Source organism: Rhinoraja longicauda, chromosome 9, assembly GCF_053455715.1.
Source record: "Rhinoraja longicauda isolate Sanriku21f chromosome 9, sRhiLon1.1, whole genome shotgun sequence".
Lineage (NCBI taxonomy): Eukaryota > Metazoa > Chordata > Chondrichthyes > Rajiformes > Arhynchobatidae > Rhinoraja > Rhinoraja longicauda.
The window spans coordinates 40286513-40302748 of NC_135961.1; the positions used below are offsets into that span (position 1 = coordinate 40286513).

The 16236-nt window shown below is 45.6% G+C and overlaps 1 protein-coding gene across 5 annotated transcripts in view; it reads right to left on the reverse strand.

Moving 5' to 3' along the window:
• Positions 1-233: 233 nt before the first annotated feature.
• Positions 234-16236, reverse strand: part of LOC144596646 (solute carrier family 22 member 3-like) — a 32332-nt gene continuing 16329 nt past the window's right edge. For 4 of the 5 annotated variants that reach the window (XM_078405244.1, XM_078405243.1, XM_078405246.1 and 1 more), the window contains exons 7-12: positions 15482-15588; positions 13361-13575; positions 9737-9845; positions 8016-8128; positions 5177-5276; positions 234-2143 (exon numbers count right to left, since the gene is read on the reverse strand). In XM_078405244.1, the coding sequence (XP_078261370.1) occupies positions 2038-2143; positions 5177-5276; positions 8016-8128; positions 9737-9845; positions 13361-13575; positions 15482-15588 (750 nt within the window). In that variant the 3' untranslated portion in view covers positions 234-2037. The remainder of the gene's footprint in view (positions 2144-5176; positions 5277-8015; positions 8129-9736; positions 9846-13360; positions 13576-15481; positions 15589-16236) is intronic. The other variant, XM_078405247.1, reaches the window with a different exon arrangement.

Genomic DNA, 16236 nt, shown 5'->3' on the forward strand with positions numbered 1-16236 from the left:
TAATGTTTCATTTCACTACACATTTATGTGTACGTGACAAATAAACGACTATTGACTATTGACTATTGACAATGTGGGCCGAAAGGTCTGTTCCTGTGCTGGACTGCTCTATGGTTTATGTTCAATGTGAATGATTCAGATCTGTATAAGAATTGGGAGGAAAGAGTAGTTTTAGGTTGCAGAGAAGGTGGAGGGAAACATGGATGAGACAAAAGCAATCTCTGTGACAGGTGAGGCCAATTTGGTTTATTTATTGTCGTGTGTACAGATATCCAGTGAGAAGCTTGTTCTGTGTGCGGTCCAGTTAAATCACCCCATACACGAGTGCAATAGATCCTCTTCTGGAAGAGCGCGCAGAGAGTCGCCATGTCCCGGCACCCTGTGGCAACTTCCATGTCTCTGCCCAAGAAGATGTACACTTTCTAATGTTCTCACTTTAAGGCCCAGGATCCTGGTGGCACTGCATCGATGAAGAAGGGGTCGGCCTGACCCAGCGCGATGCCATCAGTTGCTCATGGCGATGAGTTGGTAATGTCATTTGGAGAATATGATGTGCAGCAAACAATAGGTCACAATTTAGTTTAGTATAAGGATACAACATGGAAACAAGCCCTTCAGTCCATCGAATTGACGCCTACCATCGATCACCCGTTCACACGTGTTTTATTTGTTATTCCATTTTCTCATCCACTCCCTGCACACTAGGGACAATTTGCAGAGACCAATTAACCTACAAACCCACACATCTTTGGGATTTGGGAAAGAAACCAGAGTACTCGGAGGAAACCCGCGTGGCCATGGGGAGATTATGTTCCTCAACCTTGTGTTGGGCCTCACTGTGACACAACTGGAAAGCTACAGTCTGATAGGTCAGAGTTGGGGGCGGGATGGGGAATTAAAGGGCAGCTACGGGTAAATTTAACATCACCCTTGTGTAGGGACAGATTATTTGCAAAGTGATCACCCAAATCCACATCTGGTTTCTCCAGCATGTAGCACATTTTCCCTCTCAACCCCATTATCCTGCCTTCTCCCCGTAACCTTTGACATCCGTACTGATCAAGAACCTATCAACTTCCACTTTAAAATTACGCAATAACTTTGCCTCCACTGCTGTCTGTGGCAATGAATTTCACAGATTCCCCACCCTTTGACTTATGAAATTCTTCCTCATCTCCTTCCTAAAGGTACGTCCTTTTATTCTGAGGCTACGTCCTCTGGATCTAGACTCACACACCACTAGAAGCATCCTCTCCACATCCGCTCTATCCAGGCCTTTCAATATTCAATAACTGGAGTGCAGGTGAATAGACTGGGTCCCCGTATGGTGGGAAGGGAAGAGGTAAAGCACAAAGATTGTACCAGTTGTGGTTTGCAATAGAAAGTGTCATGAGACGGGATGAGGGAACCAGGGACTGAAGTGTGGATCAGGGAGTTACAGAGGAACCGTCCTGTCCATGGGAGGATGTCTCCAGTGGTGGAAGCTTGTTGGACACTGCGAAGGATGATGGGCGTGGCAGCGGGTAGAGCCGCTGCCTCACAGCACCAAAAACCCGTGTACGATCCTGACCTGGGGGGCTGTCACTGTGGAATTCACTATTTCTCCTGGTGACCGCATGGGTTTTCTCCGGGTGCTCCAGTTTCCTCCCACATCCCAAAAACGTGGGGGTCTGTGGGTTAATTGACTATAAATTGCAGGGAGCGGTTGAGAAAGTGGGATAACATAGATCTAATGTGAATAGATGATTGATGGTCGGCATGAACTCAGTGGGCCAAAGGGCCTTTTTCCAAGTTGCATCTCTAAGCTAAACTTGCAGACACAAAGAGTAAAGTTCATTGCTCCATTTTTATAATCCTTACATGCAAATGTAGCACAGAAAATCATAAATAGTGAATCTCCAACGTATCTGATTACAAAACATCTGTAGTTTGAGTGATTTTCAAAAGCGCGTGTCACTGCTAAGCTTTGAGGATATGCCATTAAATATTATTGATGATTAGATTTACTCGGGGTTTGTTTTGAATGATTTCATCTCATCATACGATGATTTTCTCTGAGGCAGGTTCCTTTTCGCAGCTTGTTTCTACTGAGGAATATGGAGCTACCATCTCGTAGCTTGGTGCAGGGACAGCTTCCTTCGTCCTGAAGAAACAAGCACAAGTTCTCTTATCAAAAGATGTGGGGGATTTATTTGCGTGTAAGGTCTTTTACATTTACATTATCTTCACGTTATGGCTTTTAAATAGCACTCAGATAATGTAGTGCCACAGCTTCAAGTTGCTGGTTGTGCATCTCTCTGAAGATCTGTCCTGGTCCCAGAACATTGATGCAATGATGACAAAACCCCATCAACGCCTCTAGTTCCTTAGAAAATGGAGTATATTTGATAGGTTGATGAATACTCTATCAAACTTCTACAGGTGTACAGTAGAGAGCACACTGGCTGGTTTCACGGCCTGGTTCGGCATCTCGAACGCCCATGAATGAGGGAGATTATAGAGAGTGGTGGACACTGCCATCATGGGTACTGACCTCCCCACTATCGTAGGGACCTACAAGAGGCGCCACCTCAAAATGTCAACCAGTATCATCAAAGATCCACACCACCCTGGCCGCGCTCTCATCTCGCTGCTACCATCGGGAAGAAGGTACAGGAGCCTGAAAACCGTCACCTACAGGTTCGAGAACAACTTCTTCTCAGCAACCATTAGGCTCTTGAACACTACCCAATACTAACCTCAGAAACAATGACCTTCTATGGACTGTGTCTTTGATTGCACCAAAGGCCCGTTTTGCACTCCTATAGTTACCTAGTACTGATTATTAAATTATTGAATTATTACTTATTAGGTGTATAAATCCGAGGGGAACTGTTAGGGTGAATGTGCAGAGTCTTTTACCCAGGGTAGGGGGAATCAAGACCCCTTTGATTCTTGAGAGGAATCAAGAACAGAAGTTTAGGATGAAAGGGGACATAGGATAAATGGGACTAGTGTAGAGTTGGGCCGAATCATGATGTATGATTCTATAACTCTATTTACTGCAAGAGCATTTGAATACAAGAATAAAGACTGCACTTATGCAATGGCCTGGTGAGACCAGACTGGAACATACTGGGATACTGTTGTAAGATTTGAGAAGTTTTCCCTCATTCTGCAAGCAACACCAAACCAAAGAGCTGCAGTTTGGACATTTTAAACGGGAGACTGGGGCTGATAGCGGAGAAAGGCTGTGGTCAGTTTTACCAGGGGATGTCACAATCCGTGGGTCCTAAGATAGCCGCAGGACCTCGTGACCAGCCACAAAAGCAAAAACCTTACAGCCCAGTCTCTAGGTTTCTGCAAAGCCACGGCCAGAACAATGGATGGATATTGGCCATGCAGAAACCTGCGAAACCAGGTCGAAGTCCAGACACTGGGGCGCTGACATCAGCATACTCACAATGCCCCAAGCCGACCTACACAGTTAATCTCGTTAAGGGGGCACAATAGCCCATAGAAAACTACCTGGTAGGTGATGGGAAACCAGTTAAACCCATCACCTCGCAACGAAATACCAATTAACACCGTCTGGCCATCCCCGGTACCCCCGGACATAACGCAGGACAAAAGGAAAACTCAATACATATCTTTTAAACAAAGAGATCCCGAGATCTGGCGGGAGATAGGACGGGTCAGAATAATATAACTGGCCACGATTTTTGGGTTTTAAACTCAAGAAGAAATACTGCAAGAAGAAACCTGCAAGGAACGCAAGCCAGGAGGAAGACGAAAAAGACAGGCAAGAAAGACACGCTCGCAGCAGGGACAGCAACGCTCGCAACGACTGGCCAGGAACGCTCGCAGCAGGGACAGCAACGCTCGCAACGACTGGCCAGGAACGCTCGCAGCAGGGACAACAACGCTCGCAACGACTGGCCAGGAACGCAAGAAACGGAAGGAAGAAACTCACGGGACAAGCATGACCCTCACGGAAAGCAGCGGAGAAGCAGCACGAACAGCCAGTAACCCCAGAAATAGCCCCATGGTGAGCATGTACCCCGATCCTGCACATCCTGGACATAGTTTTAGTGTAGAGGGGAGGGTGGTTTGAATAAACGTGGGTGTGTAAAATGAATATGTGTTGGTCAAGTTTGCGATGTGTCGTACGTTCCCCATCTTACAGTCAAGAATATGTCTAATAGAACTGTGTCTAAGTATTCGTGTAGTTATGCATATGTCTTTAGAACTGCGTCAAAGTGTTCATGTAAGTGTGCATACGTCTAGTAGAACTGTGTCTAAGTATTCGTGTAGTTGTGCATATGTCTAATAGAACTGTGTATAAGTATTCATGGACAATAGTCCCAAGTGCTCAATAAAAGCCTTTTCCATTTAAACCCTGGTCTTCAAATCTGGTCTGGTTGAATTTTTCTGCACTATAAATGCTCCTGCATCTAAGTCCAGTGTCTAGAACCATAGGGGGTGAGTGGGTCGAACCACTCACGGGGAACCAGTGTGCGCGGCCTGGTCAAGGGATCAGAGCAAGGCATGGGGACCTTAGGTCGGGCGAAAGCTCAGCGCAGAAACCCCTTACACTGTGAACATGTCTAGTCTTTCTATCTCAGTTAAAGTCGAGAGGGCGTGGGTTTAAGGTGCAAGGGGCAAAGTTTAAAGGTGATATGCAAGGCACGTTATTTTTACACAGAGGATGGTGGTGCCTGGAACGGGCTGCCAGGGATGGTGGTTGAGGCAGATAGGATGGTGGCGTTTAAGAGGCTTTTGTGGATAGGCACAAGGGAATGGAGGGATATGGATTATGTTTAGGGAGATAAGAGTTGGTCTTGGCATCATTTTGGCTCGGACATTGTAGGCTGAATGGCCTGTCCTTATGCTGTTCTGTTCTACGTTCTATGTCTAGGCAATGGAACAATTAAATTCTCCTTTGCTGTGGCTTTACAGGGCCAATAATGGAATAACCAGAGCACCCCGAGGGGGGGAGGTGGGCACACGGTCACAGGGAGAAAGTTGAACTCCACACAGACAGCACACGAGGTCAGGATGGAACCCGGGTCTCTGGGTGGTGTGAGGCAGCAGCTCTACCACTGTGCCACTATGTGCTGGGGTCAAGGATCACTGTGTGTTGTCCACATTGGCTCCCAGTCTGGTTGAGCCTCCAACAGGCTCCCTGTTTACATACCGTCCAATGATTTCTGCATCTTCGATACTCTCCGGTAATCTGATCCCCTTGGTTTCGGGTAAACACAAGACAAGCCCTCCAGCGATCAGAGCGATCACCCCTGGAAGTGAATAGCAACATCGCGTGTGATGATCAAATATTACATTTGCTGTCCAAGAATATAGCCTGGAGTTTGGCAGCAGGGTCTTGAAAATCCAAATCACATTCACCGGAGCAGTAATGGCTCTATGGAGTCCTTCCACATTTACTAGCATAAATTGGCCTCTCTGCCAGCCTCTCTGAGCGGTATGACACTGTTTAAGAATAATGTCTTCCCATCAGGCTCTTGAACGCTGCACAAGACTAACCTCAGAAAATATGATCTTCTGTGAACCATGTCTTTGATTGCACTATAGACTTCAATTTTGCACTATGATGGTTACCTAGATTTACTGTTATTCATTTATTGTATTATTGATTATTGTAGATTTATCTGCGTATTATTGCATTAGTGGTCCTATAAAGCTGCAGCAAGTAAGAATTGCATTGTTCCTTCGCCAGAACACTGAACAATACTACACCATAACATGTCCTTTGGTCAACGTTGTCCATGCCAAACACAATGCCAAGACTCACTCTTATCTGCTATCCATATCCCTCCATTCCCTTCAAGTCTGTGTGCCTATCCAAAAGTCTCTTAAAGGTCACTATCGTATCTGCCTCCACTACTAACCCTGGTAGTGTGTTCCCTCTTTGTAAAAAAGCTTACACCACACACATTAAATGTTCCCCCTTCTGACTAAAGCCATGTCCTTTAGTCTTTGATATATCCACGATTGGAAAAAGGACCTGATTGTCTACCCTATCTATGCCTCTCATAATTTTACATACTTCTATCAGAACTCCCCTCAGCCTCCAATGTTCCATTAAAAAAATCCAACCTTTCCTTGTCGCTAACATGCTCTTATCAAGGCATCATTTTGGTAAGATAGACACAAAAAGCCACAGTAACTCAGCGGGTCAGACAGCATCTCCGTAGAAAAGGCATCTCCGTAGAAAGGAAGAAGGGTTTCGACTTGAAATGTCACCCATTCCTTTTCTTCAGAGATGTTGTCTGACCTGCTGAGCTACTCCAGCTTTTTGTGACTATCTTCGGTTTAATCCAGCATCACCAGTTCCTTCCTACACATCATTTTGGTAAACCTCTTTTACACCAATTCTATAGCCTTCACATCCTTCTTGTAATGGGGCATCCAGAACTGTATGCAATATTCCAAATGTGGCCTGACAAAGTCCTATAGAGTGACATCATGACTTTCTGACTCTTATACTAAATGTCCTAAGACAAGTCAGTGCACTCCCAATGTAGTGCCTTTGTTGGGCAACAGCATTGACACCCACATTATGAGCTAGACATCTTGTAAGTGACCCTATTTTGGAGACATTTTTACTCTATACGGCACAGAACATACACCAACAGTTTGAAGAGATTGCCAGAGCAACATCCTCGAAGCTTGAAAGCAAGCAACACAAGACTCAGGAACAGCTTCTTTCCCTCCGTTATCAGGCTTCTGAACGGTCCTTCCATAAGCTTAGGGTACTGTCCGATTTACCTATACCCCATTGTGGACATTGGACTTTGTCTATGGAACTGATGTGTGACAATGCTGAGAACTATATTCTGCACCCTGTATCTTCCCCTTTGCTCTAACTATTATACTTGAGTTATTTATGATATATCTCATCTGCTTGGATAACATGCAAAACAAAGCTTCAGTACACGTGACAATAATAAACCTAACCTATACTATTTATCAGACTACTCAACCATCCTTTCGTAAGCTCGGGTATAGTCCCGATCTTCCAACCTACCTCATTATGGACATTGGACTTCTTCTCTGTAACTATATTCTGCACTCTGTTATATTTCTATTTGCGTTCCCTGTTGTACTTGTGTGTGGCTTGATTGTACTCATGTCTGGTTTGATCTGACTGGATAGCATGTAAACAAAAGCTTCTCACGATATCTTGCTACACGTGACATACAACATACAACACAGAACAGTAAAGTACAGCAACAAGCTCTTTGGCCCACAATGTCTGTGCTGAACATAATGCCATGACCATCTCTTACATATAATCCATATCCCTCCATTCCCTGCATATTAATGTGCCCATCCAAAAGTCTCTTAAATGCCTCTGTAATTTCCGCTTCTACCACCACCCTTGGCAGCACATTCCAGGCACTCACCACCCTCTGTGTAAAAAACGTGCCCCGGACATCTCTTTTAAATTTTGCCCCCCTCGTTTTAAAGCCATGCCCGCTAATGTTTGATTTTTTTTCCATCCTGGGAGAAAGGTTCTAGCTGTCTACAATATCTATGCCTCTCACAATTTTACATGGTTTTTAGTTCTAGATATGCAGTGTGGAAATAAGCCCTTAGGCCGATGAGTCCAGGCTGATCAATGATCACCTGTACACTAGTTCTCATCTACTCGCAACACACTAGGGGCAATTTACAGAGGCCGATTAACCTAAAAAGCATGTCTTTGGAATGTGGAAGGAAAACGGAGCACCCGGGGAAAACCCATGCAGTCACAGGGAGAACGTGCAAACTCCACACAGACAGCATCCCTCCCCATAGTCAGAATAAAACTTGGGTCTTTACCACTGATCCAGCTGCACCATTCATGGTATATATTTCTATCGTGTCTTCCTGCAACCTCCAGCATTCCAGAGAAAACAGTCCAAGTCTGCCCCACCTCTCGCTGTAGCTCATGCCCCCTAATCCAGGCATCATTTTGCCAATAATAAACCATTACCAGTGCCAAGTAGTTTAAGAGCAAGCAGCCTACTCACCGAAAACCAGAAGAGGCAGCTCGGCCCATAGCGCTGCCAGCCTGTACAAGATAAAGGGAGCCACTATCCCTCCCACGTCACACATTGCTGAACATATCGAAACAGCAAAGTTTCTGTTGGAGAAAATAAGCTTTGGGTATCACAACCAAAGTGTACCAATTCTCCTTTGTAGATCAAAAAGCGGCATTTACTTTTATAATCACACTGACTATCAACAGAAATGTTGTCTAGCTTGGATTTGCTATTTAGAGTTCAGAGTTTAGAGATACTCTAAACTCTAAACTCTAACAGAGTTTAAGAAAATAACTGCAGATGCTGGTACAAATCGATTTATTCACAAAATGCTGGAGTAACTCAGCAGGTCAGGCAGCATCTCGGGAGAGAAGGAATGGGTGACGTTTCGGGTCGAGACCCTTCTTCAGACAGAGTTTAGTTGCTCATTTATGATGGAAAAGGAATAAAACATGTTTCAACTGGTTGAATGAATCTGTCTGTTTAGGAAGTGTTTTGAATGCAAAATGCCTGCTGTAGGATTAATCAGGACTCTCATGGGTATGTTTTAGTTTAGAGATACAGCATGGAAACAGGCCCTTTGGCCCATCGTCCACGCCGACCATCAATCACCCGTTCACACTAGTTCTATATTATCCCACTTTCTCATCCACTCCCGACACATTAGGGGCAATTTACCGAGGCCAATTAACCTACAAACCCGCACATTTTTGGGATGTGGGAGTAAATCCATGGAGTCACAGGGAAAAGGTACAAACTCCACACAGACAGTGCCCAAGGTCAAGATTTAACCCAGGTTTATGGCAGCTCTGCCAGCTGCGCCACTGGGACTAGCTTGAATAGGGCATCTGGGTTAGCATGGACTGAGATGGGCTGAAGAGCCTTTTTCTGTGTGGTATGACTCTAAGATTCACTCTCTGACTGAGTCACATGTCACTGTCCTTGAAGAGACACACTGTGGGTTGCTGAGTTAATTGGTCGGTGAGTTCTGCGGCATAACTGGGCAGGAGAATCTGACGAGAATGTGGGGAAATGATACAGGGAACATTTGTCAGGGAATCGAATTGATCTGATAGACTCAATGGGGCAAGGGAACCTCCCTGTACGGTGAGAAAGGAACAAAGTGTTCAGCAGGTCGGGCAGCATCTCTGGAGAACATAGATAGGTGACATTTTGGATTGAGAACCTTCCTTAAACCTTCGGAGATGCTGCCAGACCTGCTGAGCTCCTCCAGCACTTTGTGTCCTTTTGTGTATTAATCAGCATCGTTTTTACTTCTTGTACGGTGAATGGAAATACTCAATCTTTAAATCCAATTAACTCTACGATAATTATCTTTCTGTTCTGCACTTCTCTAAGTAATAAAGGGGGCAGAGTCCAGTGGGAACAGCCTGCAAAACAAGGGAAGGGATACCACTCCATGGCCTACATGAGTGCGAAGGTATTTTGTTTAATGATAGGTGTGAGTACTACTGAGTATGGCAGTAATTAATATATAGACACTGAGAATGTATGAAGAGTTTTTGCAGTTTTTGTTTTTGTATATATTGTTTATTCTAAATAGAGTTTATGTTTGGAATAAAAAGGTGGTATAGAGATTGAGATAACTGAATCATAGCAAGGTGTTGGGCATTAGAACTCAATGCCTTTTGATTGTAGCTGAACATATATGCCGAAGGTCAGCTATTGCAATTTGTAAATTCTCTTACCTTAAAAATGTTGGGTACAATTCAGTATTTACAAAACAGACCATTAAAAAGGCTATCGTAATTCCTAGTTTGCCCAAAGATGTGATTACTGTTTTCAGCCAGAAGATATCTGAATTAGAAATAAGTTAATGTACAATTTGCAAAAGATAAAGTATTTTCTCAAACAAAATTGAAATTTTTGATTTTCACGTTATTTAAAACTATATGGGAAATCAAGCTATTATTTTATCAATCCATGTTTTTTGAGCATCATTTTAATTTTATTGAGGAAGATGCCTTTTTGATGAGTTATTTGAAACATAGTACATAGAATAGTACACCACAGGATCAGGCCCTTCGGCCCTCAATGTCCATGCCGAACATGGTGTCAAGTGAAACTATCACCTCTTTCTGCACAAACCCATATCTCTTCATTCCCTGTATATCCCTGTGCCTATCTAAAAGCCTCTTAAATGCCACTATCGTATCTGCCTCCACCACCACCCCTGGCAATGCATTCCAGGCACTCACTACTCTCCTTGTAAAAATCTTGCCCCACACATCTCCTTTAAACGTTGTCCCTATGACCTAGAAGCTATGCCCTCTAGTCTTTGACATTTCCACCCTGGGAGAATTGTTCTGACTGTCTACCCTATCTATGCCTCTCACAATTGTATGTACCTCTATCAGGCCTTCCTTCAGCCTCCAGTGTTCCAGAGAAAACAATCCTATTTTGTCCAATTTCTCCTTGTAGCTAATACCCTCTAGTCCACGCATCCTACTGGTAAACCTCTTTTACACCCACTCCAAACCCTCCACATCCTTCCTATATGTAATAAATTAATAGGTATTTAGATCTGTTCAATTCCAAGCATTTGTTATGTAAATTTACCAAGATTGAAAGGAAAAGTTTCATTTGTTCAGAGCTTCATCCATTCTCCCAAAGCCTTCTTCCATCTGCATAAATTGACCTGAAGTTGCCCAGTGCTGGAGTAACTCAGCAGGTCAGGCAACATCTCTGGAGAACATGGATATGTGATGTTGTGGGTCCAGACTGAAGAAGGGTCCCAACCAGAGATGTCACCTATCAATGGTCTCCAAGATGCTGTCTGGTCCATGGAGTTGTTCTGGCATTCTGTGTCTACGTTGGTCTGAAGTTGCCAGGTAGGTGGGGCTGTTTGTCAAACTCTGGCACTTCCAATAACCAGCTGCTAAGTGCATGGAGCAATCAAGCCCTGGGCAAACCAGGCTTTGTCCTGCCTCGCCTCTCTTCCAGCTTCCCCCCCCCCCCCCCCCACCAATCAGTCTGAAGAAGGGTCCCGACCCGAAAGGTCACCTATCCATGTTCTCCAGAGATGCCGTCTGACCCACTGAGTTACTCCAGCACTGTGTGCCTTTGTTTCTGTACTTGGGGAAATGTGCATCTTCCTAGACTCACTGGATGGTACGCATGAGGTGGATTAAAATCAATTCCAGAATGTAGGACCATGCATGTCAAGATTCCAAGGTATTGATTTAATGGGAAGGATTTGTAAGTGGATACTGGGCTTGTTGCTTGGGCGGGTCCAGTGAGCAAACAGATGTGTCATATCAGATTCTGCTCCACCTAGCACACCTGGCTGTTCTATCCAGCTAAGGCGTAGGGCAGGGCCATTTGACTGTGGCATGACGCACTGCTTTTCAGATAAGGAATGATGCAGAACTATCCAGCTGTGAGCTGCCGTTGCACCATTGTAGGCTCCAGTGCCTTTCCATCTGTGGCTTACTGCAGTGCTTTCCAACTGTGGTGTCTTTCCATCCTATCTGAGCATCCTTCACCACCACATAGCTGTGGCATCACCACCATCAGTTGGCCAAGATCTTCAGACTGAAAGCAGCCCCAATCAATCACATTATCTCATGGGAGCACAACGCTGCAGCTGGTAGTGCTACTGCCTTAGAGTGTCAGAGATATGGGTTCAATCCTGAGCTCGGGTGCTGTCTGTATAGAGTTTATACATTCTCCCTGTGACCACGTAGGTTTCCTCCGGGCGCTGGTTTCCTCCCACGTGCCAAAAACGTGCAGGTTTGTAGCTTAATTGGCCTCTGTAAATTGGCCATAGTGTGTAGAGAGTGAATGAGAAAGTGAGATAGCATAGAACCACTGTGAATGGGTGATGATGGTCAGTGGGCTGAAGGGACTGTTTCCATGCTGTATTTAAACTAAACAAGGATCCTGCGAACTTCTGTTGCACATTTTTAAAAGAAGCACTCACCAGGTACAGGATTAGAAGGCGGGTATACTGACAGGTTATTTGGGAATGTCTGTATGATTAAAGAAATCCTGTGTCCCATTTCACCCAAGACTGCCCCCAACACAAAACATTTGCCCACATGGCAGTAACCTAGAGAAGATGCAATGCCTCGGTCGCAGAACCATCCAATTTCCATCTACTCTCTACTCCGCCGAGCAGAGCTGGTCCTCACCCTCAATAACTTCTTCTTTGACTCCTCCCACGTCCTCCAAGTCCAAGGCGTAGCTATGGGCACCCACATGGGCCCCAGCTATGCCTGCCTATTTGTAGGGCATGTTGAACAATCCCTGTTCCAGGCGTACACTGGCCCTATCCCCGAACTCTATCTCCGTCACATTGATGACTGCATCGCTGCCACCTCCTGCACCCATCGCTGCTACGTCCCATCACCCATGCAGAACTCATGGACTTCTTCAACTTCGCCACCAATTTTCATCCTGCACTCAAATTGACTTGGACCATCTCCGACACCTCCCTCCCCTTTCTTGATCTCACCGTCTCCATCACAAGAAATAGACAACTGACTGACGCCCATCAAGTCTACTCCGCCATTCAATCATGGCTGATCTATCTTTCCCTACTAACCCCATTCTCCTGCTTTCCCATGGTGGTGGGCTCTCCAATATGGTAACCTCTCCCTCAATGTCAGCAAAAGAGAGGAACTAGTTATTCACTTCAGGAAGCATGGTGGAGTACCTGCCCCAATCATCATTAATGGTGCGGAAGTGGAAATGGTTGAGAGCTTCAAGTTCTTTGGCATTAATATTACCAATGATCTGCCATGGACCAAGCAAGGACATTGAAGCGGCTGCCAGGAAAGGCACACCAACGACTCTACTCCCTCAGAAGACTGAGGATATTTGTCATGTCCCCAATGACTCTTCCAAAATTCTACAAATGCACTGTAGAAATCACACTGTCGGGTTGCATCACAGCTTGCTTTGGGAACAGCTCGCAAGGAATTGTACAAAGTTGTGGATGTAGTGGCCAACATAATCAAAAGCTTGTCCCACCCCGGTCTTTCCTTCTTCTCCGCGCTCCCATCTGACAGAAGGTACAAAAGTTTGAAAGCGTGCACCACCAGCCTCAGGAACAGTATTATTGCCCTCCATTATTACGCGTCTGAGGTCTCCATAAGCGAAGGTTCTGTCTGATTCACCTCTACCCCATTGCAGACATTGGAGTTTGTCTTTGGAACTGCTCTACAATGCTGAGAACTATATTCTGCACTCTGCATCTTCCCTTTGCTCTATCTATTGTACATAAGTTTGACTTGATCATTACAAAGCTTTTCACTGTAGCTTGGTGCAGGCGGCAACCAGAGACTCGCAGTGGGTGACCCCTGACTCACCGTCGGGGATGAAGACGGTCACCAGGCAGGTGACCCCCGCCAACAGGTTGCCCGCTGCAAAGGGCCAGCGGCGGCCCACTCGATCGATGAGCAGCAGGATGATGACGGCTGAAGGGATCTCGACAATTCCCGAGATGAAGAAGTTGAGGTAGATGTTCCCACCCATAATGCCCAAACGCAAGACCAGGCCGAGGTACACCATGGCACTGACAAACCTGAAAGGGAAGGAGCTTTGCAATTAGGAGAGACAATAGGAACTGCAGACGCTGGAATCCTGACCTATCTACCTCACTGGAGACCTTTGAAATATCTTTAATCGGACTATAACTTGCACTAAATTTTGTACCCTTTATCCTTTATCTGTACACTGTGGACAGCCTAATTGTAATCATACGTAGTCTTTTCTTTAACTGGGTTGCATGGAACAAAAGCTTTTCACTGACCTCAGTATACATTGAAACATAGAAAATAGGTGCAGGAGGAGGTCATTCGGCCCTTCAAGCTAGCACCGCCATTCATTGTGATCATGGCTGATCATCCACAATCAGTAACCTGTGCCCAGCTTCTCCCCATATCCCTTGATTCCACTGGCCCCCAGAGCTCTATCCAACTCTCTCTTAAATTCATTAAATGATTTGGCCTCCACTGCCCTCTGTGGCAGAGAATTCCATAAATTCACAACTCTCTGGGTGAAAATGTTCCTTCTCACCTCAGTTTTAAATGGCCTCCCCTTTATTCTGTGGCCCCTGGTTCTGGACTCCCCCAACATTTGGAACATTTTTTCCTGCATCTAGCTTGTCCAGTCCTTTTATAATTTTATATGTCTCGATAACACAATAGACAATAGACAATAGACAATAGGTGCAGGAGTAGGCCATTCGGCCCTTCGAGCCAGCACCGCCATTCAATGTGAACATGGCTGATCATTCTCAATCAGTACCCCGTTCCTGCCTTCTCCCCATACCCCCTGACTCCGCTATCCTTAAGAGCTCTATCTAGCTCTCTCTTGAATGCATTCAGAGAATTGGACTCCACTGCCTTCTGAGGCAGTGAATTCCACAGATTTACAACTCTCTGACTGAAAAGGTTTTTCCTCATCTCCGTTCTAAATGGCCTACCCCTTATTCTTAAACTGTGGCCCCTGGTTCTGGACTCCCCCAACATTGGGAACATGTTTCCTGCCTTTAACGTGTCCAACCCCTTAATAATCTGTATAAGATCCCCTCTATTGTCTCTATAAGATCCCCTCTCATCACATGACAATAATAAACTAAACACAGGGGGGTGGAGGGGGGAGGGGGAGGGGAGGGGGGGAGGAGGGGGGGGTGGAGGGGAGGAGGGAGGTGGAGGGAGGGAGGGGGGGAGGGAGGGGAGGGGGAGGGGAGGGGAGGGGGAGGGGAGGGGAGGGGGAGGGAGTGTCAGATAAGAAGAGAAGAGGTGCTACACAATGATACCAGGATTAGAGGCTATTAGCTACAGAGAGACGTTGAACAGGTTTGGATTTTTTTTTTGGAATGCCAGAGCTTTCAAACCTGATAGAAGTGCAGAAAATTATGAGGGACATAGATCGGGTAGGCAGTCAGAGGTTTTTTACCCAGGATAGAAAAAAATCTAAGATTTTTAAAGTGAGAGGGGCAAAGATTCGAGGAGATGTGGAGGGCAGGTTTATTACACAAAGGGCGGTGGGTGCCAGGAACGCGCTGTCGGTGGTGGTGGTGGTGGAAGCAAGTACAATTGTGCGTTTCTGGAGACGTTTGGATAGGCATATGGAAATGCAATGAATGGAGGGATATGGGTCAGGTGCAGACAGATAAGAGATGGGCTTGGCATTGTGTCTAGCACAGACATTGTGGGCCAAAGGACCTGTTCTTGTGCTTATATGAAATGTAAAGCCAGAGGGAGGGAGAGAGGGGGGTAGAATATGCAGGGAATGGGGGGATATGGATCACGGGCATGCAGAGATTAGTTTAACCTGGCATCATATTCAGTATGAACATTGTGGGCTGAAAGGCTAAACGTGGGCAAATGAGACTAGCTCAGATGGGGCTCTTGGTCAGCTTGGACAAGTTGGGCTGAAGGGCCTGTTTTCGTGTTGTATAACTCTGCGTAAAAAGATCTCACCAGTTGAACATCAGGATCAGAGTGTGCTTCCTTATCTGAGGCGTTCTCACCAGGTCTTTGATCGAGGGACTCCTTAACTTATCCTCGGCATTGTCGATGTGGACTACCTGCCGTAAAGAGAATCCCAAAATGATCAAATGTCTTGGGAGGTCACCTTTGGATTAGTCAACTGTACCATAGGATTGACACCAATTCAAACCACCAGCCTTAACCGAGAGCTATTATTATGTGTTTCAGTCACTGCCAATTAATAGTTTCAGGATACGACAATTAATCATGATACAAAGTGCTGGAGTAACTCAACTGGTCAGGCAGCATCTTTAGTTTAGTTTAGAGATACAGCTCGGAAACAGGCTCTTCGGCCCACCAAGTCTGTGCCACCCACTAGGGACAATGTACAATTTTGTCAAAGCCAATTAATTAACTTACAAACATGCATGTCTTTAAAGTTTAGGAGGAAACCGGAGCGCCTGGAGAAAACCCACACGGTCACAGGGAGAACATATAAACTCTGTACAGACAGCACCCGTAGTCAGGGTTGAACCCAGGTCTCCGGCGCTGTAAGGCAGCAACTCTACTGCTGCACCACTGCCCCGGCCCTGGAAGACGTGAATAGGCGTTGTTTTGGGTCAGGACACTTCTTCAGACTTGACTTGACTTGACAATTGGTTAGATCTTTCTATGTAGAGTCATACAGCACAGAGGCTGGCCATTTGGTCCAACTTGTTAATGTGGCCAAGGTGCCCCACCTAAGG